This window comes from Saimiri boliviensis, chromosome 11 (genome assembly GCF_048565385.1).
Source record: "Saimiri boliviensis isolate mSaiBol1 chromosome 11, mSaiBol1.pri, whole genome shotgun sequence".
Lineage (NCBI taxonomy): Eukaryota > Metazoa > Chordata > Mammalia > Primates > Cebidae > Saimiri > Saimiri boliviensis.
In genome coordinates this window covers 10,475,199-10,502,435 of record NC_133459.1, presented here as the reverse complement: position 1 = coordinate 10,502,435, position 27,237 = coordinate 10,475,199, and the positions used below count along the sequence as shown (strand labels likewise).

General features: G+C 51.4%; 1 protein-coding gene across 1 annotated transcript in view; it reads right to left on the bottom strand.

The window, feature by feature from the left end:
- DISP3 (dispatched RND transporter family member 3) overlaps positions 1 to 27,237 on the bottom strand; it is a 59,002-nt gene that overhangs the window by 6,937 nt on the left and 24,828 nt on the right. The window contains exons 4-16 of the mRNA XM_003936028.3: positions 16,348 to 16,484; positions 15,342 to 15,476; positions 14,688 to 14,848; positions 13,237 to 13,376; positions 11,250 to 11,398; positions 10,885 to 11,046; positions 9,952 to 10,113; positions 7,306 to 7,419; positions 6,179 to 6,315; positions 4,232 to 4,416; positions 1,400 to 1,530; positions 1,149 to 1,321; positions 244 to 370 (exon numbers count right to left, since the gene is read on the bottom strand). Of these exons, the coding sequence (XP_003936077.1) occupies positions 244 to 370; positions 1,149 to 1,321; positions 1,400 to 1,530; positions 4,232 to 4,416; positions 6,179 to 6,315; positions 7,306 to 7,419; positions 9,952 to 10,113; positions 10,885 to 11,046; positions 11,250 to 11,398; positions 13,237 to 13,376; positions 14,688 to 14,848; positions 15,342 to 15,476; positions 16,348 to 16,484 (1,913 nt within the window). The remainder of the gene's footprint in view (positions 1 to 243; positions 371 to 1,148; positions 1,322 to 1,399; positions 1,531 to 4,231; positions 4,417 to 6,178; positions 6,316 to 7,305; positions 7,420 to 9,951; positions 10,114 to 10,884; positions 11,047 to 11,249; positions 11,399 to 13,236; positions 13,377 to 14,687; positions 14,849 to 15,341; positions 15,477 to 16,347; positions 16,485 to 27,237) is intronic.

Sequence of the window (27,237 nt, the reverse complement as noted above, 5' to 3'; positions counted from 1 at the left end):
CCACACATGGGCACCTCTGCACCAGTGCTGTTCACACACAAGCCTGCGCACCTCCGAAAACCCTTGACTGCCGGCACACACCCCACCCTGGTGGGGACCCACACAGCACAGATACACACCTGCAAAGACCCCCACAGGCCAGGCGCTGTGCCCTTCGGGCTGTCTACCTTGGACCACAGCCTCTGTGTCTCCCGGCTCAGTCCATCCTCCCTCGGAGGAACCAGCTCCCCTCACCCCACGCACCTGAGGGCAGGCACTGGGCCCCGCCCGGCTTCACCAGCTCGGAGTTGGCTGCGATGGCCTTGCAGAGACGACACAGGTGCCCAATTTCCTTGAAGAGGTCAAAGCTGCTGTCGTAGACAACGCTGCCCTTTCCCAAGGAGACACAAGCCGGCCCAGGCCGCTCAGTGAGATGGGGACTCAGTCCTGGGTGCTCACCCCCAGCCCCATGGATGCCACACAGGCCCCTACAGCTCCCCTCCTCCCCACCCCCCCACCTCACCTGGACTTCTTCCTTTTCTCCCCACCCTCCCAGACAGCCACATCCTCACTGTCCCACAGCACCTGCCTGGTCCCCTGGCCCTGCTCTGAGCGTCTGCAGACACCCAGTGTGGACTGAACATGCACATCTCCGACTCCACCTTGCTCCCGACTTACTCCATGGCTGCCGTTCCTGTATACCCCACCGTGCTGTGCCTACTAAAGGCAGGGGATACCCAGCCATCCTTCCTCCCAGGAATCCCCAGCACCCACCACACCCAGCTCAAAATGGGACAGGAGTGCATGTGAGGAAGGGGCATCTCAGAGAGGAGAAAGCCACGGCCGAGCTCAGAGCAGGGCGGAGGGCCAGGGGAGGGCAAGGAGGTATCCACGCCTGGATCGCCCTCTCTCCATTCTAGTCCCTCACAGGCGGGTGGCCCCCTCGGGCCCTGAACCCAGATTCCTGGGTGAGTCTAAGAGGTGGATGCTGCTGAGTCCTCAAGAAGAACAGGGACCCCGGTAGCCCAAGCGGGTTCTGTTTGGACTGGAGGAGCCATCGAGGAGCCAAGAGAGGGTGGGAGGCGCTGGACGTGGTTCCCTGGGCAGGTGCTTATTTGCAAGTCTGTTGCAGCTGGGCCCTCGGCATCTGCCGAATGCAAGCCCCGTACCGGGTCTCCAATGACGTGGTTGTCCACCTGCCGGGTGCGGTTGATGCCAATAATGCCGAAGACCACGAAGACCATGGCCCCGGTGTCCACCAGCGGCCGCACCGCCGGCTTCCCACAGCCTGTGTTCACGCAGGGGTTGAAGCCGAAGGTGGCTGAGAGATGGGTCTTGGGCACTGGGAACAGGGAGGCAGAGCTGTAAGGGCAGGCGGGGCCCAGCTCCTGAGGTCCCTACCCACGTGCCCCTGCTGTACCTTTCTCGCTAGGCACGAAAAAGAAGCCTTTGGTCGGCCCGTCAGGGCTGGAGCTGAGCAGGCAGCCAGGGGGAGCCAAGCACACACGCCCGTGGAAGGGGGGCTTGTGGGACTGGGCGAAGTACAGCTTCCTGTGGAGGCAACGGAGGCCGGGCTGAGGCCAGAAAGGCCAGGAGTCAGGAGACGCGAGGCCAGTGGGCCGGGGCTGGGGCTGGTGGGTAGTGGGGTCTGGACTGGGCTCTGCCCTCGTATGGGGATTTGTTCTCGGGCTGGCGGAAGTGTCCTGGGCCAGGGGTCTGGAGGCTGTTCTAGCCCCGCCTCTGCCAAGGCTGACTGTGGGAACCTAGTCAAGGCCCTGCCCCTCTGGGCCTCAGTCTCCCCATAGGAGGCATGAAGGGTGGAGAAAACCAGCAGCTTTCAAACGGTCCCCCAGGGGTATGAGGGTTCAGGAAGGACTCCAGGGCCAACCCTAGCAGTCCCCGCAGAAGCCCCCAGCCTCGCCTCAACCCCAACAGTGAGGAAGTCTCTAGATTCTACAGGGAGGAAGGGCTGCAGGGTCAACAGCTGGCTGACCACTGGACCCACTGCAGCTCAAAGTTCTTTCTAGAATGTTTCCAGATCATCTAGGCAGCCTGCCTGAACCCTGGTCACTGATGTGTCTATGCAGAATGGGGCCAGCCTGGGGCTCAGGGGAGGACAGGCAGAGGGGCCCCCACCCCTGAGTCAGGGTGTGGGGCTGGAAAGGACCCAGCGAGAGATGTCCTGCCATTCCCCGACCTCTAAGCTGCACCCTCAGCCTCATGCAGAGTTCAGCCTCCTGTGGGTGTTTGACACTTTAAAGCCAGCCCCATCAGAGCCCATAGTCCCCGCATGTCACCCAGCCCCGTCAGAGGCCACAGTCCCCGTGTCACCGAGCCCTGTCAGAGCCCACAGTCCCCGTGTCACCAAGCTCCAACAGAGCCCACAGTTCTTGTCACCTAGCCCTGTCAGAGGCCACAGTCCCTGTGTCACCCAGCCCCATCAGAGCCCACAGTCCCCACATCACCCAGCCCCCTCAGAGGCCAGTCCCCATGTCACCCAGCCCCGTCAGAGCCCACAGTCCCCACATGTCACCAGCCCTGTCAGAGCCCACAGTCCCTTTGTCACCAAGCTCCGACAGAGCCCACAGTTCTTGTCACCCAGCCCTGTCAGAGGCCACAGTCCCCGTGTCACCAAGCCCCATCAGAGCCCACAGTCCCCACGTCACCAGCCCTGTCAGAGCCCACAGTCCCGGTGTTACCAAGCTCTGACGGAGCCCATAGTTCCTGTGTCACCCTGCCCTGTCAGAGGCCACAGTCCCCGTGTCACCCAGCCCCCTCAGAGGCCACAGTCCCTGTGTCACTCAGCATGGCCTCACAGCGCTGTTTTCTACCACAATGACGGTGGGGCTGTTTCTTTCAGAGCACGTATCATAGTTTATAATGATACTGCTGTTTACTTGTTAGTTGCCTGTCTCCCAATAGACGGCCCGAGGGCAGGAGTCACATCTGTCTTTGTCACTACCACATCCCTAGCACAGTGCCAGCACAGTTGGAGCCCACGGTTTAATAAATCCATGAACGGTGGAGAGAGACTTTCGGCTAACACGGCCTCCACAGACAAATGGATGCAGGGCCGTGTTTACAACACGGGGAATGAAACCCCCAAATGTGCCCCTGGCTGGCGTGGCGATCCCGAGAGCACAGAATTTGGCCTCTCACTTGGCAGGTAGTGGGGGCCGATTTCACACCAGGCACTAACAGGGACTGGGCCGGTGGCAGGTGAATACAACAGAGGCCCTCCCCTCACTCTCCTTCCAGTGGAAGGGGCGGGGGCATTCAGTCAATGTTTTCTGAATTCATGATGTATTTAGAGTGTGGGTGAGCGCCTTGTCAAGGAAGAGCGGTGCGTACTCACTCATTCATTCATTCATCAAGTATTTATCTGCACCTGCTACGCCAGACACCATGACAGGTGCCGGGAGGCGGCCCGAAGTGAGACGGTCAAGGTGCCCCCACAAGATGCCCGCGTGCTCCCGTGGGAAGACAGGTGACACCGCAGGTCAGCATAGTGGCAGGCAGCACTGGGGCCGGGAGCGCAGTGGGTGACGTATGGAAAGAGGTTGAACATGGCGCTCAGGGAGGGCCAGCCTCTCCCGGGAGATACTTGGACAGTGGCTTGAATCTTGAGAAAATGTCTCGCACGTGAGAAGCTAGGGAAAAGCATTCTAGGCAGAGGGTGTGCTAGAGGGACAGCAGGTGGCCACTGTAACCCCCGAGGAGCCATCAAGAGGGGGAGCAGCTCCCAGGCCCGTCATCTTTCCAATGTTCTCCTACTACCCAGCCCTGGGCAGAGACCCATCTGAGCAGGTGTGTGGAAATGGGTGGCAGTTTCTTAAAGGGGACTGCTGGCCTCCCTCAGGGCCGGGCGCAGTGGCTCATGCCGAGGCAGGTGAATCGCCTGAGTTCAGGAGTCTGAGATCAGCCTGGCCAACACGGCAAAACCCCATCTCTACTAAAAATACAAAAATTAGGCAGGTGTGGTGATGCATGCCTGTAATCCCAGCTACTCAGGAGGCTGAGGCAGGAGAATCACTTGAACCTGGGAGGCAGAGGTTACACGGCGAGCCAAGATCGCACCACAGCACTCCAGCCAGGGCAACAGAGTGAGACTCCATCTCAGAAAAAAAAAAAAAAAGGCAGTGGGGGGCGGGTGCTGCTGGCATGCCTCATGTGAAGAGAGAGAGAAAAATGAGAAAAGGGCAAAAAGGCAGTGGGGCTGGTGGGCACCAGCTTGTCTGCCAGGCTCTGTTACCGGGTGTGCTGCTGCTCCTTGGTGGCCACGTAGAAGCTGAAGTCAAACTTCCAGCCCCGCTTGGCATCACAGGCCAAGGTCGTCAGCATCCACTTGCAGGAGGGGCTCGCCGCCTGGAGCAGCCCTACTGTAGACATACAAGCGGTCAGCTTCCTGGTGAAGTTACCAAAAGGCGCTCTATACACCTAAGCAGTGGGTTGACAGAGACAAGACACATGACTCGGGGGGGCTGCCTCGGCCTGAGCCCGGCCTCAGGCTCCGTCCCCTCCCCTCTCAGCATAGTTCACCCTGTCCCTGTCCTCGGAGTCGGGGACAGAGCCCTGGGCGGAGGCTTGGGAGGCCTGGGTTTGAGCTCGGCACTTGGGCAAATCCCTTCCTCCCTCTCTGAGCCTCATGTCTTCAACAATTGCTCACTGTCTGTCCCACGCCAGGGACTGTGCCAGGCTCTGATAGGCACGGTCCCTGCCCTCGTGGAGCCGGCAATGATGATGGCTCCCAAGAACAAGGAAGGTAAGACGGGACAAATGGCAGGGAGAGGAGGACGAGGTGACACAGGTGCCGAGGCAGGGCTGTGTGGGGCCTGACAGGCGAGCCGAGACCTCAACGAGCCGAGACCTCAACGAGCCGAGACCTCAACGAGCCGAGACCTCAACGAGCCGAGACCTCAACGAGCCGAGACCTCAACGAGCCGAGACCTCAACGAGCCGAGACCTCAACGAGCACCAGAGTCAGCCACGTACGGAGCCGAAGAAAAAGCTTTTCAGGCAGTAGGAACAGCACATGCAAAGGCTCAGAGGCAGAAAATGCCTTAGAGACCTCATCTTTCAAACAAAAATATAATTTCTGAACAAAGGAATTGGCACGTGTCCCTGTCACCATGGAGGGTGTACCATATTAAAGAAACACAAAGGCCGGGCGCAGTGGCTGAAGCCTGTAATCCCAGCACTTTGGGAGGCCGAGGCGGGTGGATCACGAGGTCGAGAGATCGAGACCATCCTGGTCAACATGGTGAAACCCCGTCTCTACTAAAAATACAAAAAATTAGCTGGACACGGTGGCACGTGCCTGTATTCCCAGCTACTCAGGAGGCTGAGGCAGGAGAATTGCCTGAACCCGGGAGGCGGAGGTTGCGGTGAGCCGAGATCACGCCATTGCACTCCAGCCTGGGTAACAAGAGCGAAACTCCGTCTCAAAAAAAAAAAAAAAAGAAAAAGAAACACAAATGAGCCTGGGCAACACAGAGACACCCTGTCTCTACAAAAAATAAAAAACAAAATTAGCTGGTGTGGTGGTGTATGCCTGTGGTTGTAGCTACCCAGGAGGCTGATCAGAGAGGATCCCTTGAGCCCAGGAGGTCGAGCCTGCAGTGAGCTGATCGTGCTGCTGCACTCCAGCCTGGTGACAGAGCAAGCCCCTGTCCTCCCGACTCCAAAAAAAAAAAAAAAAAAAAAAAGAAAGAAACACAAATGACCCCCATGAAGGGGAAGACTCAAGTCTGTGCTGGGGAACTCCTTCTTTCTGCCGTGCTGGAGCAGCTGCCAAGGACGGCAAGATTCCTGGCTGCCACTGCCCAATCAGGGACAGCGCCCAGGCGTTCTGCAGGGCACATGCCTCACCTCACACACTTCCCACAACACTGGCTGGTGCTTGTCGCATCCCCATGTCACAGATGAGGAAACTGAGGCTCAGAGAGAGTAAGTGATGTGCTCAAAGACACACAGTTAATAAATGGCAGAGCCAGGATTTGAATCCAGGCCTGGCTGACTCAGAAGCCCACACTGCTACCACTCAGCAGGTCCCTGTCACAGACATGAATGGTGGTGGGGGAGGGGGGTCCTCATCCTCAAAGCTGTGTCTCCCTCCCTATATGGCCAGTGCCCATAGTGTGGCCCTCAGGGCCCCCAACCCCCAGTGGTGGTGGCTCGCTTCACGACAGCCCAGGCTCACCTGGAAGGAGGGCACCTCTCCATCCCCAGTCGAAACAGCTTGCCAAGGAGCAGGCAGGCTGGCATTGAGGGAGAGCCTGTAGACAGCAGGGTGGCCTTTACTCTTCACTTTAGAGATGTACACAGTGCCCAGGAAATCTACGGACAAATGAGGGATGACAGAGGGGCGGACTTGACCTTGACTGACTTATCCTGACCCTGAAGCAGGACACCCTCAGCTCTGTTGCCTAAAGAGCTGAGTCCTGGCCTTGGGCTCATCTCCAGTGCTGGCTGTGCCCCTCTCTACTCGACCAGGTCCATGGTAATGATAGTAGAGGAGGTCATGGGCACATGGACGGGGTGGGAGGGATGGTGAGGGAGGTGATGGGCACACAGATGGGGTGCAGGGATGGTGGAGGAGGTGGGCACTAGGATGGGGTGGTAGGCACTAGGATGGGGTGGCAGGGATGGAGGAGGTGGGCACTAGGATGGGGTGGCAGGGATGGTGGAGGAGGTGGGCACTAGGATGGGGTGGTAGGCACTAGGATGGGGTGGCCACTAGGATGGGGTGGTGGGCACTAGGATGGGGTGGCAGGGATGGTGAGGAAGGTGGTAGTCACTGGGATGGGTGGCCCAGATGACAGTGATGGAGGGTTCCATGGTGAAGGTGTGCCAGTGATGATACAGGGCTGGCGCTGGGAATGACAGTGGTTAGGCAGAGGTGGTGACGGTGCCATAGGGTGACAGGGATGGACAGAGTTCCCTCCATTCCTCCAGTACCCTTGTCCCGGCACCCACCTCTGAGGGAGACTCCAGTAGGTTTAAGCCAGTGTTCAGGGCCCGGGATGCCCTCCACTCCCCAAAAACCCCCGACACGCTCCCCACCCCCCGACACTCAGGAGATGGCTCTGGTGCACAGGGAGGACTTGGGGAGCACCACAGACCAGGGAGTCAGGGGAGCCTACTGTCCCGGCAGGATGGTGGGTGAGGGCCCCCAATGCCCCTCCCTTCCCCAGCTCCTCTGCAGTGACCAGGAACACATGTTCTTCTTGCAGGAGAATCCAGAAGGAATTTTACCTACTCCTCTCACAGAGCCCCCAACCCTAGCACCAGGGAGGATTTCCCCAGACTCCCACCCCCAGTGCTCACCCTGCAGGGTGGCCTCAGGCCGGCTGGCCCAGGAGACCCCTGAGCCTCGCCTCTTCTTCTCCAGGGACGTCCGGATGTTGTTCTGCAGGCTGTGAGGCTTCTCCTGGAACAGACCTGCCCCCCAACAACACGTCAATGACAGCAGAGCATCCCGGGCTGGGTCCGATGGGCAGAGGGAAGAGGCTGGGATCTGAGATAGTCTCAGGAACTGGGGCCCAGGGACTGGAGGGGGTGGGGGTGGGGGTCGGGGGTCAGAAAAAAACTAGGAACAACTTTTAAAAAATCAAATACTGAATTTATAAAAATTTTAGGCCCAGAGAAAGGCACCATCAGCCTGCTCAGAGAAAAACATTAAACCGCCCCTTCTAGCCCTCTCTGTGTCACTCTGCCTTCTGTTGGGTAGGGATGGTGCCACACTTCCCTCAGGGGTGGGATGTCACATCCTCTGCACCCAACTGACAGGCATGACTAAAGCCCAGGTCATCAGCTGGCGGACATGATGGGAGACATACATTCCTGTCTTGCCCCAAGTGTTGTACGTTAGCCTTTTGAGTTTTTAAAATTAGAAATGAGAGAAACTACACCTTCAAAGTTTTAATCCTCACAGCCATCCTGCGGCAGTTCCGTGAACCCCACTTGATGGAGTGGAAAGCAGAGGTGGAGGGACCTGCCCAGGGAGTGACCTCAGCCCTGTTAGGGTCTGGCCTCACCTGCCCTTTGTAAAGCTGAAGCACTCTGCTGTACTCTGGAGGGGTCTCTCCAAGAGGCAGTTCCAGAGGAAGAGGTACAGGGGGCAGGGGCTGGGCTGGGGGTGGGGTTCTGGCCCCAGATGTTGTCGGGGAGTTTGGGGTTTGTCCATCTGTGGAAGGGGAGCAGGCCCTTTGAGCAGGCAGGAAGCCTGTGGTGGCAGTGATGGAGCGCAAGGCCAAGCCCTGGCAGCGGGGAGAGGAGCTGGGGACGTGGCCGAGGCTGGCTCCGAGGTTCAAGGGGTTCCCCCGGTGCCTCTTGGAGCTGCAGCGGATGATCATGCATTTGGCTGCCATTACCAAGGGGAAGGCCAGGTTAATCGGAACACCGCCCTAATTAAACGAAGGCAATTACAGCAGCCGGCAGACCTGCTCCCGGGAGCTGGAAGCGCTCACCCAGGAGTCTTCTCATTTGGTTTCTAACTGCCCTGGCAAAGCCGGATGACCTTGGGTTGATTTCACCTGCCCCCACTCTACTCCCCCTCTGTAAAATTCTCCCTCAGAATCAGGGAGCCATCTCTATCTCCCCTCCTTGCTCATTCCCGGCTCCCACGCCATCATCAAGCCCTGTGGAAACCACCTCCTAAAAACCTCTGGACTCCACCGCGGCTGCCGTCAGCACGCTGCTCCCAGCGCCAACGTCTCTCATCTAGAATACCCTATCAGCCTCCTACTCAGCCTCCACCCAGTGCCCCAATCCACTCCACACAGCACCTGGGAGACTCCATCACCCCGCTTCTCCACTTAAACCCCATGACTAGTCGCCAGTGACGATCAGAATAAAATCCAGAATCCTCACTTCTGCCCCCCTGCCCTGGCCCAGCCCATCGGCTCACAGCCTTAGCTCCTGCAACTGCCTCTCTCAAACATGGTCTCGGTCTTCCCATCTCTGTGGCGCTCCTCTGCCTAGACTCCTCCCTCCTCTCCCCTCCCTGCCTGGCTAACCCCACCCCTTCCCTCCTCTCCTCTCCCTGCCTGGCTAACCCCACCCCTTCCCTCCTCTCCCTCCACTGTCTGGCAAACCCCACCCCTTCCCTCCTCTCCCCTCCCTGCCTGGCTAACCCCACCCCTTCCCTCCTCTCCTCTCCCTGCCTGGCTAACCCCACCCCTTCCCTCCTCTCCCTCCACTGTCTGGCAAACCCCACCCCTTCCCTCCTCTTCCCTCCCTGCCTGGCTAACCCCACCCCTTCCCTCCTCTCCCTCCACTGTCTGGCTAACCCCACCCCTTCCCTCCTCTCCTCTCCCTGCCTGGCTAACCCCACCCCTTCCCTCCTCTCCCCTCCCTGCCTGGAAAACCCCACCCCTTCCCTCCTCTCCTCTCCCTGCCTGGCTAACCCCACCCCTTCCCTCCTCTCCCCTCCCTGCCTGGAAAACCCCACCCCTTCCCTCCTCTCCCCTCCCTGCCTGGCTAACCCCACCCCTTCCCTCCTCTCCCCTCCTAGCCTGGTTAACCCCTCCTCTTTCCTTCTCTCCCCTCTCAACCTGGCTAACCCCAACCCTTCCCTTCTCTCCCCTCCGGGCCTGGCTAACTCCTTCCCATTATTGTGAGTTTTGGCTTAGATGTTACTTCCTCCAGGAAGCCTTCCATGATGTGGGCCTCTAAGACTCCCTATTCTTCCTCCACCAAAGCTCAGATCTACTATTACAGTGACTAGTCCCTCGAGCTGGAATGTGGACTTCCTGAGCTTGGGAAGCCTGTGCCTCTCACCCACCACACTCCCCAGAGCCAGTACCCAGCCAGGTACCCCGCAAGCATCTATGGAATGGACTGCAGGAACATGGGGGCTCAGAGGTGAGTGGGACTTGGCTGAGGTCAGGCATCAATGGGGAGCCCAGATCCTGCATCTCTGACCAACAGACTTTGAGACCTGGACACCCAAGAGGGCAGGTAACGCCTCACCTGAACAGGTGATGCAGGAGATGCCCTCGGCGCTCAGGTTGTACTTGAGGTCCAGCAGCACCTGGATGTTGGTATCGGGCCGGAAGAGCAGCGGGGCCCGGCTGGAGGGGCGGAGCCGGCTGGCGAACACCAGGGACAGGATGAGGATGGAGACGAACAGCCCTGTGAGGAAAGGGCGCTACACCAGGCGGGGCTGGGCCCAGTGGTGCATTCCCAGCGGGCTCCCGAGCGCTGGGAGACAGCTGCTCCGGTTGTGGGGGCCGGGGTGTCCTAAGGGAGTGGGGGAAGGCCCTGCATGCCAGCCCATGGGCGAAGCTTCCTGGGGATGGTCCTCAGGGCCAGGGATCAGATGCTTCGTGGTGTCCCCTGGGGTTTGACTATAAGCTATAATCTGACCCTCCTGGACAAGAAGCAGCCACCACCTCGGAGCACCTCACAGTTTATGAAGAGCTGGTGCACCACTTGATCTCACACAACGCTGAAATACTGTTGAAGACGACAGTGATCACAGCACTTCACAATCACTGAGCACTGACTGCATGCTCAGAGTGAGGTCTTTACACACTCTCAAATCACAGCTGCCTTCCTAGCCATGCTTCTCATCCTCAGTTACAGAACTGAGCGCTACACGGACTGGAATAGCCAAAGTCACACAGCTAGGATGTGGCCAAACTGGGACCCAGGCTCAAGTGGATCTAACTCCAGGGTCCGCGTGCTCTGTGCTGCTGCCCAGTGTGAGGCTGGCACACAGCAGGGGCCAATGAGCAACCACTGCCGTGCGACCAGCTTCATTCTACACGGGAAGGAGGGGGGGTTGGAGAAGGAGAGACCCCAGCCCAGGCCTCTGACCCTGGTGCATCTGCGAGAGGGGGTGGGCTCCCAGTTTTGGGGGTGGAACTGCAGGACAGGGGCAGGAGCGGAGGGCCCACTTACCCACGATCACCCAGCGGCTCTTGACGGCTGACCACAGGACCCAGTGGTGCAGCAGCTCCTGCAGCTGCGCAATGAGCTGGCCGCGGCTGCCCGTGTTGGAGACTGGCTGTAGACCCTCGGGGGACACGGACACCAGGGACACGTCTCCTAGCTCCAGTGACACTGCCAGGGCAGAGCAGAGGCCCGTCAAAGCCCACCGTAGTCCACGGTCGCTTCCAGGGAAGCCCAGATGCTTGGTGAGGAACCTCCCAGGCCATCCTGTCCAGCCCCCTGCCTCAGGACCAACTTGTCAAGTGCTACTCCCCTGGCAGAGGCAGCACTGGGTCTGGCTGGGGTGAGCAGGGCAGGCCCATGCCAGCTCTCACCTGGCTCTTCTTCGACTTCCAGCAAGGGGATGTCATCATCCAGGTAGGGCATGGGGCCCTGTGCGGGGCTGCTGCCAGCCTGCTCGGGAGCTGCAAACATGACTCCAGGGAAGTGCAGGGAGCTCTTGCGGCCGCAATTCTGGTGGCAGCTGTGGCGACAGTAGGGGACAGGGGTGAGCCAGAGGGGGTGAGGCAGGGCCCTGGGGATCAGATGAACCCAGGTATAACAGTGCTGCTGACATCACACACAGGATGCACACCCAGACTTTTGGGAGCTGGTCACTTGGTTTCTTTCTAGTACCATCTACCCCAGGGCCCTCAGGTGCCAGTCTTCCTCCAGAGAGACAAATGGTGACAGCAGACATTACCCCGGATGACAACACACAGTGGCCCGGGCACTAAGGTGATCAAATCAGGGCCTCATTCTTCCGCTGCTGTGTGGCCCAGGGCTTCTGCCACCAACTTAATACTCAGGGGAGGGACGGGGGAAGGGAGGAGGAGGAGGAGGAGGAGGAGGAGGAGGAGGAGGAGGAGGAGGAGGAGGAGGAGGAGGAGGAGGAGGAGGAGGAGGAGGAGGAGGAAGAGGAGGAGGAGGGCGGCTAAGTGTATAGCTGTGTGGCCGAGGTCTCAGCTGGAGTTAACACATGAGAGACAAGGCTTACCCTAGGGACCTGGCACAAGAATAATCCTCATGGTTGATACGAGCACTGTGTGTGTGGCTAATACCACTGCCATGTGCCAGCAGCAAGCCGGGAGCCCTGCGTGGATGATCTCAATCAATCCTCACGGGGCTCACACACAGGGATCACAACTGCTTCAAAGAAAAAGAAACAGACGCAGAGAAGTGAAGTCACCTGCCCAGGATTCCACGGCTGCCAAGGGAGGAGGCTGGGCTTGGAGCCCATGTCTGACTTCGAAGATGACTGTGCCCAGTAGGACTATTGAGGGACAGTCCCAGACTGGGGGGCAGTGGCGGTGGGCTTATTTGGCATCTCTGTAAAGATTAGAAAAAGGTGCCCTTTTCCCATAACACTGGTTCTATGTCATGAAACTGTCATGGAAAACAGTCAAATCTGAACGCCAATGGTACAGAGAACAGAGCTTAGCCAGGGCACCCGTGGGCAGTGCCCAACCCGTGCCACCACAGCAGGATCCTGAAGGGAGAGGGTGTGAGTGGGAGAGCTCAGGGGTCCGTCTCAGGCCCAAGTCGAAGCTCCTTGCTGGGCCCCTCTCTCCCTCCAGCCCCTCCAGGGCTCACCACGTGCAAGTGGACATTGTCATGGGTCCCTGAACACCACTGACCAAGGCTTTTCTTTTCTTTTTAATCTAGAAAGACCAAGGCCTTTTTCTACAATGAATGGCCCTGTTCCAAGCCCAGAGACTCTCCATCATCTCTCCATTCTCTCAACCTCAGGCGGCCACGCAGGCCTGACTCAGCTCCACCACCATCCCCCTCCATCTTTCCCGACCACCAGGCCCACAAGACCTTTCCCCCTAAACCTCCAGCAGCAACTCTGAACTGACCTGTTCAGCTCTGCACATAGCTCACTACATCTAAAGATGAGAACCAGAGGACACTGAACATGGTACCTAAGAGCATGGGATCTGGAGGCAGACATTCTTGGGTTTAAATCCAGGCTCTACTGCCTACTAATATGGGTGACCTTGAAAAAGGTGTCCAACCTCCCTAAGCCATTGTTTTCTCATCTGTAAAACGGGCACAGCAAGAGAACCCAGCTCCCAGGGTACTTTGGGGAGTGAATGGTGATGTCATAAGATCTTGGACAAAAGTGTTTGCTCACTTCCCGGTGACACCGGTGATCACAAATTGCGATTATTGGACGGAAGTATCTTCTCCTCCCTGTTCCCTGCCTAGCACAGGACTGAGCACACAGAAGGCTTTTGGAAGAGAGGGTGGTCCGCCGAGCGGCTCCCAGAGCCCTGTTGTGGATACCCTGCTGTGGGAAGAAGCCCTGCCTGACTTTACCTGGTCTGGCAGGAGCTCTCCAGCGGTGCCAGGTAGAGGCTCCAGAGGCCCAGAGCTGCAGGCATGGTGACAAGCACGGCCAACCAGCAGCAGGACACGATGAGAGACATGAACAGGCCGAAGTCATGGACGGCTGGGATCTGGCGATGGAAAGGAAGAGAAGGATGTGGCGCTAGTTGGATGTGGAGTCAGGAGGCCTGGGTGCCCCTGCAGCCGGAGAGACACTCAGGACCCCAGATCCCTCCCAGACTGAGGCAGGAGGAGGCGGCGGCCCAGGCTGCTAGAATGCCAGCCACCAGCCTCACAGGACACCAGGAGCTAAGGGCTGGTGTCAGGGAACACAGTAGCACAGGAAGGGCCCCATCTCGAGCGGAGGCTCTTGGCTATCTGTAGCCCACTGCCTAGAACAGTGCCTGGCACAGAGCAGGGCTCAGTAACTGTCATTACGGGAATGAACGGAGGACAGCGGAAGACACACCCCATTAGAACAGGCCATGTACTAATGGTGGGGAGGGAGAGAATGTTGCCACATGACAGAAGCAGGGACCCTGGGAGCAATGGGTATGTTCCAGAAGTACGACAGGGACCACAGGGAGGTGCCAGTTGGAAGGAAGCTGTAACCAACATCACAGCAGCCTGCACTCTGTGAAACAGTTTCACAGCCATCCTAGCACATCAGTCCCCGGATAATCCACACATGAGGAAAGCGAGGCTCAAGAGAGGTCACACAGCCTGCCCCAGGTCACGCAGCAGAAGCTGAACCCAGCTCTGCCTACCTTCTGGAAGTGATTCTCTAGAAGGACCCAGATAATCCCAAAGCATCTACTGGTTTCCAGATGGACTGCTCAGCTCAGGTCGTAAAGTCTCTCAAAGACTTGGGCCAATGCACTCTTTCCACACCAAGGACCCAGTCTGGGTTCAAGGCCTTCTCCTCAGCCCCACTCAGAGGCAGTGAGAGGAGATCAGCGTGAGGGAGGAAAACGCAGCTGAAAGCAGGCAGGGATGGGGGCAGGCGTGGGAATCGCTGTGGACTTGGTCAGGCTTCTCACTTACCTGCTGTGTGACCCCAAAGAAACCACTTTACCTCTCAGGGGCCAAGTTTCTTTTCTGGAAAACAGGATGGTAACTGTACCTTTGTCAGTTACCACGGGTGATGAAGATTCAACGAGAAGGAGCTTTGGAAACTGCCAAATGTCCTCCAAGGTGGAGGCTGGGTTAGAACTACTGAGTATCCCTGATACACGCCGTCCAGATGATTATAATAGTCCTACTTGTTAAGTTTGGGTAATGGGTGATTTGTGACAAAAATGAACTGCAGAGATGGAGCAAATACCTTGAGGTGAAGGCTATGCAGGCGCTCATGCGGTGGTGGAAAGGGCAGAGACCAGGGGCTAGGTGTGCACACAGGGGGCTGGGGGAGGCCAGGACAGGAACGGAGGGCAGGTCCGCACCTGGGAGAAGACGTTCGCTGCATAGGCGGCAGCTGTGGTCAGGGAGGTGAAGAAGGTGGCCTTGCCTGCAGTTTGGACGGTGTGAATCATGCGCAGCTGTGGGTCTTCCAGATGGGTGGCCTGGCGGTAGGTGTTGATGAACACAAAGACGTCGTCCACACCTGTGGGAGGGAGTCCCAGGCCGGGAGGACAGGCTTAGGATCATTCTGCTGTCTCCAGGATCGGGCCCAACCTGGGCCTAGACCAAGTCTGAGTGGCCTCCTGGGAGGTCAGGCTGCAGGAGAGTCCTGCTTCTCAGCTTCGAGTTTGGAGAGACCCCTCTGACTGGCCCCTCCCCCACAACACACCACACTCCTTGGCCCCAACCTCACCCAGAGGTAGGTGCCTTCTGCCACATCCTGGCCTCCTTCCCATACTTCCTGGGCTTTTCCCACCATCCTCACCTCCGCCCAGCAAACCTTCCTGCTCTCTCCACTCACCCTATGCCAAGGATCCGCCCACCACCCATATTCTAACCCCACACTCCAAGGCTCTGGGCCTCGGTGGGGCTGTGTAGAGCCCCAATGGAAGCCAGGCTTTGTATCCAGGGAGAAGGGGGGTGGGGCAGAGTTCCCACGTGGGAGGCGTACTGCCATGGCAACAGCGGCAACTCACCAATGCCCACGATCACGAAGGCGGCCACCCCATTAAGGATGCCCAAGTACTGAATACCAAAGACCACGTGGTACAGGAAGAGGGCCACCAGGCAGCTAAGACCAATGCTGGCAATCCCAAAGAAGGACAGGAACACTGAGCAGGGTAAGAGACACAAGGGAGAAGGTTGGGGGACCCTCATGGAACACAAGCCCCATTAGTGTCCCTGACGTCGGCTGGGTCCCACCTCTTCCCCACAACCCTGGACACCATTCACCACTCTCTCTGTTCCCAGCACAGCTGCTAGATATCTCAGTTCTCCATGCCCAAAGAGGGCAGCAGCAGGAGGCCCAAGTGGCAGATGAAGCCATCTCTGAGTAAGTCCGGTCATCCTCCCCTTTGCAGACCTTCCCTCAAGAGCCTTATGGACCTTATATATCACCTGAGCGTAGGAACTGTCTGGATCCCTGTTACCTTACAGCATCTGGCATTTAGTTTGGTGCCTGTCAAATATTCGTTGCATGGATGAATGAACGTTCTTTTCCATTTTGGAAAGGATTACCATTCTCTCGTCTGCTTGGGCAATAGAGTGTGCCTACTGTATACAGACAGCAGTAAGCAGCAGCTGGTGTCCACAGGCAGGTGGAGGTGAAAAATTGAGCGGTGGGGGACAGAGGGCAGCTGACTTGCACCCCAAAATAGGCTACAAAGTAATCCACAAAGGAGTGCAATACCCCTGGCTCCCCACCACAAGGCTACCAACAGGAGAAAGATGGTCAACAGGCAAAAGGTCCGATCATGCAGGTGCCCAGGGTAGTGGGTGTGACCCAGGCTGGCACAGCTCAACCCGCCTCTAGGCCTTAGTCTGCGTGCCCGCGGTTAGAAGATGATTTCTGGACACATCCCTGTGTCCCCAGCTCTGACGTGCTGGGTTCAAGAGTATTCTGGCACTCTTAAGAAGGCAGGCTCTGGGCAGACAGGAGCACCCTGGGAGGGGAGGAGGGGGTAGGCTTGAGGGAAGCCCTACCTGAGCAGGAGGTGAGCACGTAGACCAGGGCAGCGATGCAGCTGCTGCTGATGAAGGCCAGGAGCATGTCATTGTTGAATGTCCTGCGCACTTCATAGTCAAACAGGTCTGTCCCCCCATAGAGAACCTGGACTTTGCTGGGGGAAGGGAGGAAAGATGGGAAGAGGATTAGAGCCGGCTGGGAACACATGGAGGAGGATCAGGAGCTGTCCACTTCACCTGGGGCTCTGTACCTTGGCTGGACATCAGAATCACCTGGGGGCTTCCAATCATCCTGATGGAAGGCCAGACTCCAGACAAATTCTATCAGAACTGCCGGGGTGGGGCTGAAATCATCAGGGCTCTTTCACTCTCCCAGGTGATTCAAATGCAGGGTCAAGGTTGAGAACCACTGCTCCACACAGATCATGATCAATTATAATCAGCCTCTATGTCATCTTCCAATTCTCCGTATCTATGGCCAAGGTCTAAATTCAAACTGGCTGCTAGATATTCAGTTTTACACTGCTATTCAGAGTGTGCTTAACACAAGTTATTTTTAATTAAAAAAAAAAGTAACTAGGCTGGTCAAACTGTCTTAAAATACAAACATGAGTGATATCTGCTCCGGCCAAGACGCAGTAAGAAGATGGAGTCCGTATTTGTCTTCCCACCGGAACCAACAAAAATGTGAGAAAATACATGAAACAAGGCAACCAAGGATGAAGATCCCTGAGAGGTGAGAAACAAAATGAGTCCTGTGCGTATCCTGGCTTATTGCTTTGAGAGAGTTTCCAGTCCTCCGTGCAGCCTAAAATATGGGTTATTGGACTCCCCAAAGGAGGCTGAAAATTTTCCAAACTTGCTGAAAACTATAAACCCACTGATACGAGAAGCTTCAGCAATGAACCCAAGCACAAAAAAGCTCCAGTGCACATCATAAGCAAATTGCTCAAAAATAGTGACCAAAAGAAAATCTTAAAAAGCAGCATGAGGAAAAGACACAGAGGAACAAAGACAAGGCTGGCAGCAGCTTTCTCATTAAAAACAGGGCACACGAGAAGGCAGGAGAGCAACAGCCTTTGCAGGTAGTGGGAAAAAAGTCAACCCAGGATTCTATACCCAGCAAAAATACATTTCAAAAAACAAAGGCACAACGGAAAACTTTTTTAGATACACAAAAACTGAAATAATTAATCTCCAGTATACCTGCACTAAAAGGTATTTTTTGAGTCAGGGTCTCACTTTGTGACCCAGGATGGAGTGCAATGGCATGATCATAGCTCACTATAGCCTCTAACTCCTGGGCTCAAGCAGTCCTCCCACCTCAGTCTCCTGAGTAGCTAGACTACAGGTGTGTGCCATCATGCCTGGCCAATTTTTTTTTTTTTTCAGTACAGATGGTGATATGGTTTGGTGCTGTCCCCACCCAAATCTCAACTTGAATTGTATCTCCCAGAATTCCCATGTTGTGGGAGAGACGCAGGGGGAGGTGACTGAATTACGGGGCTGGTCTTTCCCGTGCTATTCTCATGGTAGTGAATAAGTCTCATGAGATCTGATGGGTTTATCAGGGGTTTTCGCTTTTGCTTTTTCCTCATTTTCTCTTGCCATCACCATGTAAGAAGTGCCTTTTGCCTCCTGCCATGATTCTGAGTTCTCCCCAGCTATGTGGAACTGTAAGTCCAATTAAACGTTTTTGTTCCCAGTTTCAGGTATGGCTTTATCAGCACTGTTAAAATGAACTAATACAGTAATTGATACCAGTAGAGTGGGGTGTTGCTGAACTGATACCCGGAAATGTGAAGCAACTTTGGAACTGGGTAACAGGCAGAGACTGGAACAGTTTGAAGGACTCAGAAGAAGACAGGAAAATGTGGGAAAGTTTGGAACTTCCTGGAGATTTGTTGAATGGCTTTGCCCAAAATGCTGAAAGAGATATGGGCAATAAAATTCAGGCTGAGGTGGTCTCAGATGGACATGAGGAATTTGTTGGGAACTGGAGCGAAGGTGACTCTTGTTATGTTTTGGCAAAGAGACTGACAGTATTTTGCCCCTGCCCTAGAGATTTGTGGAACTTTGAACTTGAGAGAGATGATTTAGGGTATCTGGTAGGAGAAATTTCTAAGCAGCAAAGCATTCGGGATGTGACTTGGGTGCTGTTAAAGGCATTCAGTTTTATAAGGGAAGCAGAGCATAAAAGTTTGAAAAATCTGCAGCCTGACTATGTAATAGAAAAGAAAAATCCATTTTCTGGGGAGAAACCCAAGCCAGCTATAGAAATTTGCATAAGTAGCAAGGAGCCTAATGTTAACTCCCAAGACCATGGGGATTAACATTCTCTGACATAGAAAATTTCAGAGAATTTCATGGCAGCCCCTCCCATCACAGGCCTGGAGGCCCAGAAGGAAAAAATGGTTTTGTGGGCCAGGCCCAGGGTCCCCATGCTGTGTGTAGCCTAGGGACTTGGTGCCCTGTGTCTCAACCACTCCAGTTGTGGCTTAAAGGAGCCAATGTACAGCTCAGCCTGTGGCTTCAGAGTGGATGCCCCAAACTTTGGCAGCTTCCACATGGTGTTGAGCCTGCAGGTGCAAAAAAGTCCAGAATTGAGATTTGGGAACCTTCACCTACACTTCAGAAGGTATATGTAAACACCTGGATGCCCAGAAAAAAGTTTGCTGCGGGGACGGGGCCCTCGTGGAGAACCTCTGCTAGGGCAGTGCAGAAGGGAAATGTGTGTTGGAGCCCCCCACACAGAGTCCCTACTGGGCCACCACCTAGTGGAGCTGTGAGAAGAGGACCACCATCCTCCAGACCCCGGAATTGTAGATTCACTGACAGCTTGGACTGTGCACCTAGAAAAGCCGCAGACACTCAATGCCAGCCCATGAAAGCAGCTGGGAGGGAGGCCATACCCGGCAAAGCCACAGGGGTGGAGCTGCCCAAGACCATGGAAACCCACCTTGCATCAGCATGACCTGGATTTGAGACCTGGAGTCAAAGGAGATCATTTTGGAGCTTTAAAATTTGACTGCCCCACTGAATTTCAGACTTGCATGGGTCCTGTAACCTCTTTGTTTTGGCTAATTTCTCCCATTTGGAACAGCTGTATTTACCCAATACCTGTACCCCCATTGTATCTAGGAAGTAACTAGCTTGCTTTTGATTTTACAGGCTCATAGGCGGAAGGGACTTGCCTTGTCTCAGATGAGACTTCAGACTGTAGACTTTTGGGTTAATGCTGAAATGAGTTGAGACTTTTGGGGAACTGTTGGGAAGGCATGATTTGTTTTGAAATGTGAGGACATGAGATTTGGAGGAGCCAGGGTGAAATGATATGGTTTGGCTGTGTCCCCACTCAAATCTCAACTTGAATTGTATCTCCCAGAATTCCCATGTGTTATGGGAGGAACCCAGGGGGAAGTAATTGAATCAAAGGGGCCCATTTTTCCCATGCTAGTCTCGTGATAGTAAGTCTCATGAGCTCTGAGAGGTTTATCAGGGGGTTCTGCTTTTGCTTTTTCCTCATTTTCTCTTGCCATCACCATGTAAGAAACGCCTTTTGCCTCCTGCCATGATTCTGAGGCCTCCCCAGCCATGTGGAACTATAAGTTCAATTAAACCTCTTTTTGTTCCCAGTTTCAGGTATGTCCTTATCAGCAGCATGAAAATGAACTAATACAGATGGGGTCTCATTACGTTGCTCAGGCTGGTCTTGAACCCCTCGCCTCAAGCAATCCTCCCGCTTTGGCCTCCCAAAGTGGGATTACAGCCATTAGCCACTGTGCTCGGCCTATGAGTGATGTTAAAGGAAATCCTCAGGCAAAAGGAAAATGGTAACAGATGGAAATATGGATCTATATAAAGAAACAAAAAGCACTGAAAATGGTAATGACATCAATAAATATATACAATTTTCTTATTTAAATCTCTTTAAAAGATAATCGGCCATTTAAACAAAAATAATGTAGTGTGGGGCTTATAATATACATTAAAATAAAATGTATAACCACATAACATAAAGGTCAGGAGGGAAAAAATGGAAGTATACTATTATAAAGCTCTTATACTATATATGAAACGATATAATATCATTTGAAGATACACTGTGATAATTTAAAGATATATACTATAAACTCTAAAGCAACCACTAAGAATTATAGCATAAAAGCCAACAAAGGCTATACAATAGAATTATTTTAAAAATTTCAATTAGCTCAAAAGAAGGCAAAATAGAGGAAAGGAGAAACAAAGAGCATATGGGACAAACAGAATAACATATACTTAAGTCTAACCATCTTAATAATTGCATTAACTGTAAATGGCTTAAACACTCCAAGTAAGTCAGAGGGTATCAGAGACCTTTAAAAAAATCAAGACCTAGCTGACTACCAGAAACCCACTTTAAATATAAAGACACAAATAGGATAAAAGCAAAGGGATAGAAAATGATATACCATGCTAACACAGATCAAAAGGAAGCTGGACTGGTTATATTACTAAAAAATAAAGAAAATTTCAGAGCAAAGAATACAACTAAAGGCAAAGAAGATAATTTCAAAATGATAAAGGGATCAACGCAACCAAACTACAATCCTAAATGTTTTTATAGCTAATAACAGAGCTTTTAAAATACACCAAGTAAAAACTAACAGAACTGAAAAAAGAAGTAGAGAACTCCCAGCTGTAGGTAGATGTTTCAATCTCTCTCTCTCAATATTGCTAGAAAAATTAGACAGAAAATCAGTAAGGATATAGAAGACCATGAATTAGCTGGGCATGGTGGCGTGTGCCTGTAATCCCAGCTACTTAGGAGGCTGAGGCAGGAGAATTGCCTGAACTCAGGAGGCAGAGGTTGTGGTGAGCCGAGATTGCACCATTGCACTCCAGCCTGGGTAACAAGAGCGAAACTCCGTCTCGGGGAAAAAAAAAAAAAAAGAAAAAAAAAAAGACCATGAACAACACAATGAACTTGATCTAATCAACACCCATAGAACATTTCATGTAAAAACAGAACTTTTTTCTTTCATATATATAGAGAACATTCAGCAAAAAAGACCACGTACTGGGCCATAAAACAAGACTCAATAAATTTAAAAGAACTTATATCACACAAAGTATGTTCTCTAACCATCATGAAATTAAATTAAAAATCAGCAACAAAAAGCCTGAAAAATTCCCAAATATTTGAAAACTAAATAACACACTTCTCACACATGAGTATGAGAAGAGAGCAAAAGGAAAAATAGAAAGTACTTTGACCTGAATGAAAAGGAAAATAACATATCCAAATTTTGAGATGTGCTAAAATAGTCATACTTAAGGGGAATTTTATAGCACTAAATACCTCTATTAGGAAAGAAAGGTTTCAAATCAATGGCCTTAGTTTCTACTTTAAGAAAGTAGTACAAGAGAAAATGAAATGTAACATGAACCAAAGAAAGAAAATAATAAAGATCAGAGCAGAAATCAAAGAAATAGAAAAGCAATGGAGAAAATCAATGAAACAGGTAGCACAATAGGGTGACTATCGTCAATAATAAGTTAATTGTACATTTTAAAGTAAGAGTGTAATTGGATTGTTTATAACTCAAAGGATAAATGCTTGAAGAGATGGATACCCCATTCCCTATTGATGTGCTTACCTCACATTGCATGCCTCTATCAAAATATCTCATGTACCTCATAAACATATACACCTACTATGTGCTCATGAAAATTAAAAATAAAAATAAATAAATCTAGTTCTCAAACAAGAAAATCAATGAAACCAAAAGCTAGTTCTGTGAGATCAATAAAACAGACAAGCTTCTAACCAGACTCACCATGAAAAAAAAAAAAAAAGAAGACACATGGAACGTGACATCACTACAATTTCTACAAATATTAAAAAGATAATAGGGAAATATTATAAATCATTTTATACCAACAAATATGACCATCTTTTTTTTTTTTAATTTTTTAAGAGACAGCGTCTCGCTCTGCCACCCAAGCCACAGTGCAATGGCATGCTCACAGCTCACTGCAGCCTCGAACTCCTTGGCTCAAGGGATCCTCCCACTTCAGCCGCCACAGTGGTGAGGCACATGTCACCACGTCTGACTAATTTTTGTGTGTTTTTAGAGATCAAATCTTGCTGTTTTCCTGGCTGGTCTTAAACTCCTGGCCTCAAGGATCCTCTTGCCTTAACCTTCCAAGTAGCTGGGAATATAGGGCATGAACTACAGTAGCCTACTAGTGTTCACTGTGTTGATGGTGGTGAGGGCTTCCCAGTGTGTACACATGTCAACACCAATTAAATGGTAAAGTGGTTGTATGTCAATTATACCTCAAGAAAGCTGTTAAAAAATATAAACAGGACTCTAAAAAGCCAAGTTGAAAGAATCTCTGGATTATCTTCTTTGTTGAATTAAACAGGTTAGCTATCCTTTCGTTAGACTAGAAAATCAATCATTCATTCGTTCACACATTAATTTGGATAGCTTTTATAGAGTAACTTCTGGTTCTGGGTCCTGTGCTAGATGCTGGTTACAAAAAGACATACGCCCAAACTTTTACTCTCAAGTTGAAAGAAATAGCTTATGGAAGACCAGTATCTTACCTAAAACAACCATAATGTCCGCTAAACTTCAGAAATGATTTGTGATGACAGCAGAGAGTTGCTGAAGTACTCAGAACTAGAGCGCTAAGACTCCAGAAAGGAAAGAACCTAGAGAAGACAAGCTGCCCTTCTATAGCCATTTTTACCCTGGAGGCATTTGCTGATTCTAAACTTGGGCAGAAGGCTGAAACACCTGGCTGGGAGTCAGATAAGCCAGCAGAGCTTTGGGCAGACACTTGCAGACCAGCAGAGCACATGGCCAGGTTTTCCCTCAGCCCTTCTGCTGAAGATGGGGGCTGTGTGGGGCCTGAAGCCAAAACCTAAGCAGAGAGCCTCTGAAAAAGCAGGGTGGAGTTTTTGTTTTTATTTGTTTAGAGCTTTGCAAGGTAAAATGTTAGAGTTTGGAACGTATCAGGGAAAAGGACACTGCCGAATACACCAAGCTTCCAGTCGAAAATCCTAGAGAATCTAGGGCAAAGTAGAGGTAGACCGAGACTTTTCACGATTGCAAACCATCCTCAACTCTCAGTGCGGTCACTGCCTGTTTAAGGTGATTAGTCATGACTCTGTGTGCCTTCTGAAGTGAAGGATAACTTTTCTCTGGAGGAAATAACATCATTTGGACCTCTGTGTGTGTTTTTTTTTCTACATAAAATGTTCATCACTTAATAAAAGTTACACTTTGAGAAACTGAGGTGGGAGGACCACTTGAGGCCAGGAATTTGAGACCAGTCTGGGCAACATAGTGAAACCCTGTCTAAAATAAAACCAAATAACTAGCTGGGCATGGTGGCACATGCCTGTAGACCTAGCTACTCAGGAGGCTGAGATGAGAGGATTACCTGAGCCCAGGAGTTTGAGGCTGCAGTGCGCTATGATCATGACACTGCACTCCAGCCTTAATGACAGAGTAAGACCTTGTCTCAAAAAGATAAAAATAAAAAAATAAAAATTACCAGGTATACCCATAGGCAGGACCACATGATCCCAAATCAAGTGAAAGAACAGACTACAAAACAAATCTGCAGGCTATCCATATACTAAAAGTTGGTAAGATCTTTTATAATTAACATGTTTAAGAACAGAGAGGAGAATGTGAACAAAATAAATTAAGTGATGAGTAAAATAACTGCACCAGTGATTTAGATCTATAAAAGATTCAAATGGACATTCTCAAAATGGAAAAACAGAACAATAACATTAAAAACTCAATAGACATTAAATGGCAGACTAGAGACAATAAATAGAAAGCAGGATCAGTGAACTAGAATATCTAAATCAAAGTATAGAAAGAAAAATAGAAAAAATAAAACTCAGAAAAAAGCATTGAAAACATATGGGGCTCAGTGAAAAGATTTAACATCTGTGTAATCAGAGTGCATAAAAGAGGGAACAGAGAACAAGGTAGAAGCAATATTTGAAGAGATAATCGCTAGGACATTCTTAAAACTGATTATAGTTTTAAGATTTGCGTCCTCAAACAGAACAAACACAAAGAAAACGCACCAAGGTACCTCACAGTAAGACTGGTGAAAACAAAGACACAGAAATCTTAAAAGCAGAAAAAAGAGAATTTTTAATAGAGGAACAAAAACGATTTACAGCCTACTTTTCTACAGAAATGATGGAAGTCAGAAGACAATGGAGTGACATCTTCAGGTAAAGTATTAAAAGAAATTGACTGCCAATTTATAATAATTCTATACCAGCAAAAATATACTTCAAAAATGAAAGTAAAATAAAGATGTCTAATAGGCAAACAAAACAAAGAATTTGTCACCAGCAAACCTGCACTGAAAGAAATGCAAGAGTTTCTTAGACACAAGGAAAATGATCCCAGTGGGAAACATGAAATAGTACAAAGTAATGAACACCAACAGAACAGGCAATTATGTGAACAAGTATAATGAACACAGACTCTGTAAAATAATGATGTCATGTCTTATGGGGCTTAAATGGAGCAAGAATTAAAATGCATGCAACATAAAGGCAAAAAACTGAAGCTCGATAAATGTAGTAAACATATTCTAAGATTCCAGTATTAAAAGCAGTAAAAGTGATCATTTATATTATACTGTTATAAGTCAAGGTACATGTTGCCATCTCTTGGGTAACCAATAACAGAGTTTATCCAAAAGAAGGCATTAAAGACAGGATTGTCACCACTGCTGTGACACTCTAATGGGAGGAAACAGGAAAGAATGGCTTTTTCCCTAAAGGCAGGGGTTTTGCTTTAGCAGCTAAACATCTGGGCAGAGATAACACTGGTACCTAAAACTGTAAAGGTTCTTCTATAGTAAGCACCTTTCAATTTCCCAACCCAGCCAAGTACCTTTCCTTGAGGCATCTCCATTCATTTATTCATTTACTCCACAGACAAACCCTTAATAAGGGGTACCTGGCACTGTGCTGTGGCTTGGCCCATAGAAACGGAACCAGAAACAAACCCAGTCTTCAACAAATTCACATCCTATAGAGACAGACAGTTACACCAGACCTCTCTCAAACTCAAATGTGCAAACCAATCACCTGGAAATACTGCAGGTCTGAGAGAGAACTTGAGATTCTGCATTTCTAACAAGCCCCTAGGTGATGCTGATGTTGCTGACTGGAGAAATGCACTGTGAGTTACAACTAAAAGACAGAGTGAGAAGCACTATGATAAAACTGTAGCTCAGAGAGGTGAAATAGCTCACTAAGACTCACAATAACTTGAATAACTGGGATGGAACCCAAGACACATCTAACTCCAAAGTCTGTGTGTGCTCTTTCCTGCATCCCTTAAGGAAAAGAAAGGGGACTGTGGAAACGGCAAGTTTCTCAGTCCGATTTGTGCTGTTACGACAGAACACCTGAGACTGGGTAATTTACAAAGAAAAGAGGTTTTATTTCGTTCATGGTTCTGCAGGCTGGGAAGTTCAATGGCATGGCACTGGCTTCTGGTGAAGGCTTTTGTGCTGCATCATAACACAGAGGAAGGTCAAAGGGGGAACAGGAAAAAGGGACCAAACGAGGAAGAACCTTGCTTTACAACAAGCTGTTCTCTTGGGAACTAATCCATTCCCGAAAGAGTGACAACTAGCTCACTCCCACAATATGGCATTAATCTGTTCATGAGGGATCCACCCCCATGACCCAAACGTCTTCCGCTAGGCCCCACCTCTCAATACTGCTGCATTGGAAATTAAACTTCAACATGAGTTTTGACAGGGACAAAACATATCCAAACCACAGCAGGTTGAGTGGACATTTAGTCCAGCCTTTGGGCAAAGTTGCTCAAGCTGGATCTTAATAGATGAATAGGAGCTTGCCTGGCAAAGAATTAGGGCAGGGAGAAGGCTCCCAGTGCAGTAACTGGCACAAAAACACAAAAGGTGAGCGTCCGGATTTCAATCTCATTCCACCACCAATAAGCTTTAAAATTGTGGACAACTTACCTAATTGCCATTTCTCAGTTTCCTCAACTATAAAGTGGAGATAATCGTAACAGCACTCACCTCATTGGGCTGGTGTGAGAATTAAATAAGTTGGTATGTATAAAGGGTTTTTTGCACAGTGTGTGGCACAGAGTGAGTGCTCAATAAACATTAGCTCTGATTATTCCAGCAGTTACTCAATATAAGGGATGAACAGTGGAAGGCATGAGGGTATTTCACGCAGAATGAGTCCTCCTGTGCCTGGGACTGGCCTGTCAGGGCGGAGACTGGGAAAGCACTGCAATTATTGCCCAGAAAGATTTCTGCCCTGTTCTGGTGGGGAGGGACCCAGCTGTATTCCGAACACACCATCCCAAAGCACCTTCCACCCCAAAGCACTTTCACATCTGTTAGCTCATCTCTTAGTGACTCCAGAGGGCAGCCAGTATCACATTCTCCATTCTGACAAAGGAACACTGACACCCAGAGAAGTAAAGTGACTTGCCCATTACCTCCCTGGGTATTAGAGACAGGAAGTGTGGTTAATTTTAGGTATCAGTGTGATTGGATTAAGGAATATGGAGAGAACTGATAAAGCCTTGCCTCTGGGTGTGTCTGTGTGGGTTTTCCCAGAAGGGACTGGAATGTGAATCAGTGGCCAGGGTGGGTAGAATCCAGTTGGCTGGGGGCCAAAATAGAATGAAAAGGGCTGAAAGGTGATTTCCTCTCTCTCTTTCCCTCCGGGAGCTAGGACACTCTTCTCCCGCCCCGGACGTCACAACTCCAGGCTCTCTGTTCTTTGGATTCCAGGACTTAAACCAGCAGTCCTAAGGGGTTCTCAGGCCTTTGGTCTTGGACCAAGAATTACTGCATTAGTTTCCCTAGTTCTGAGGC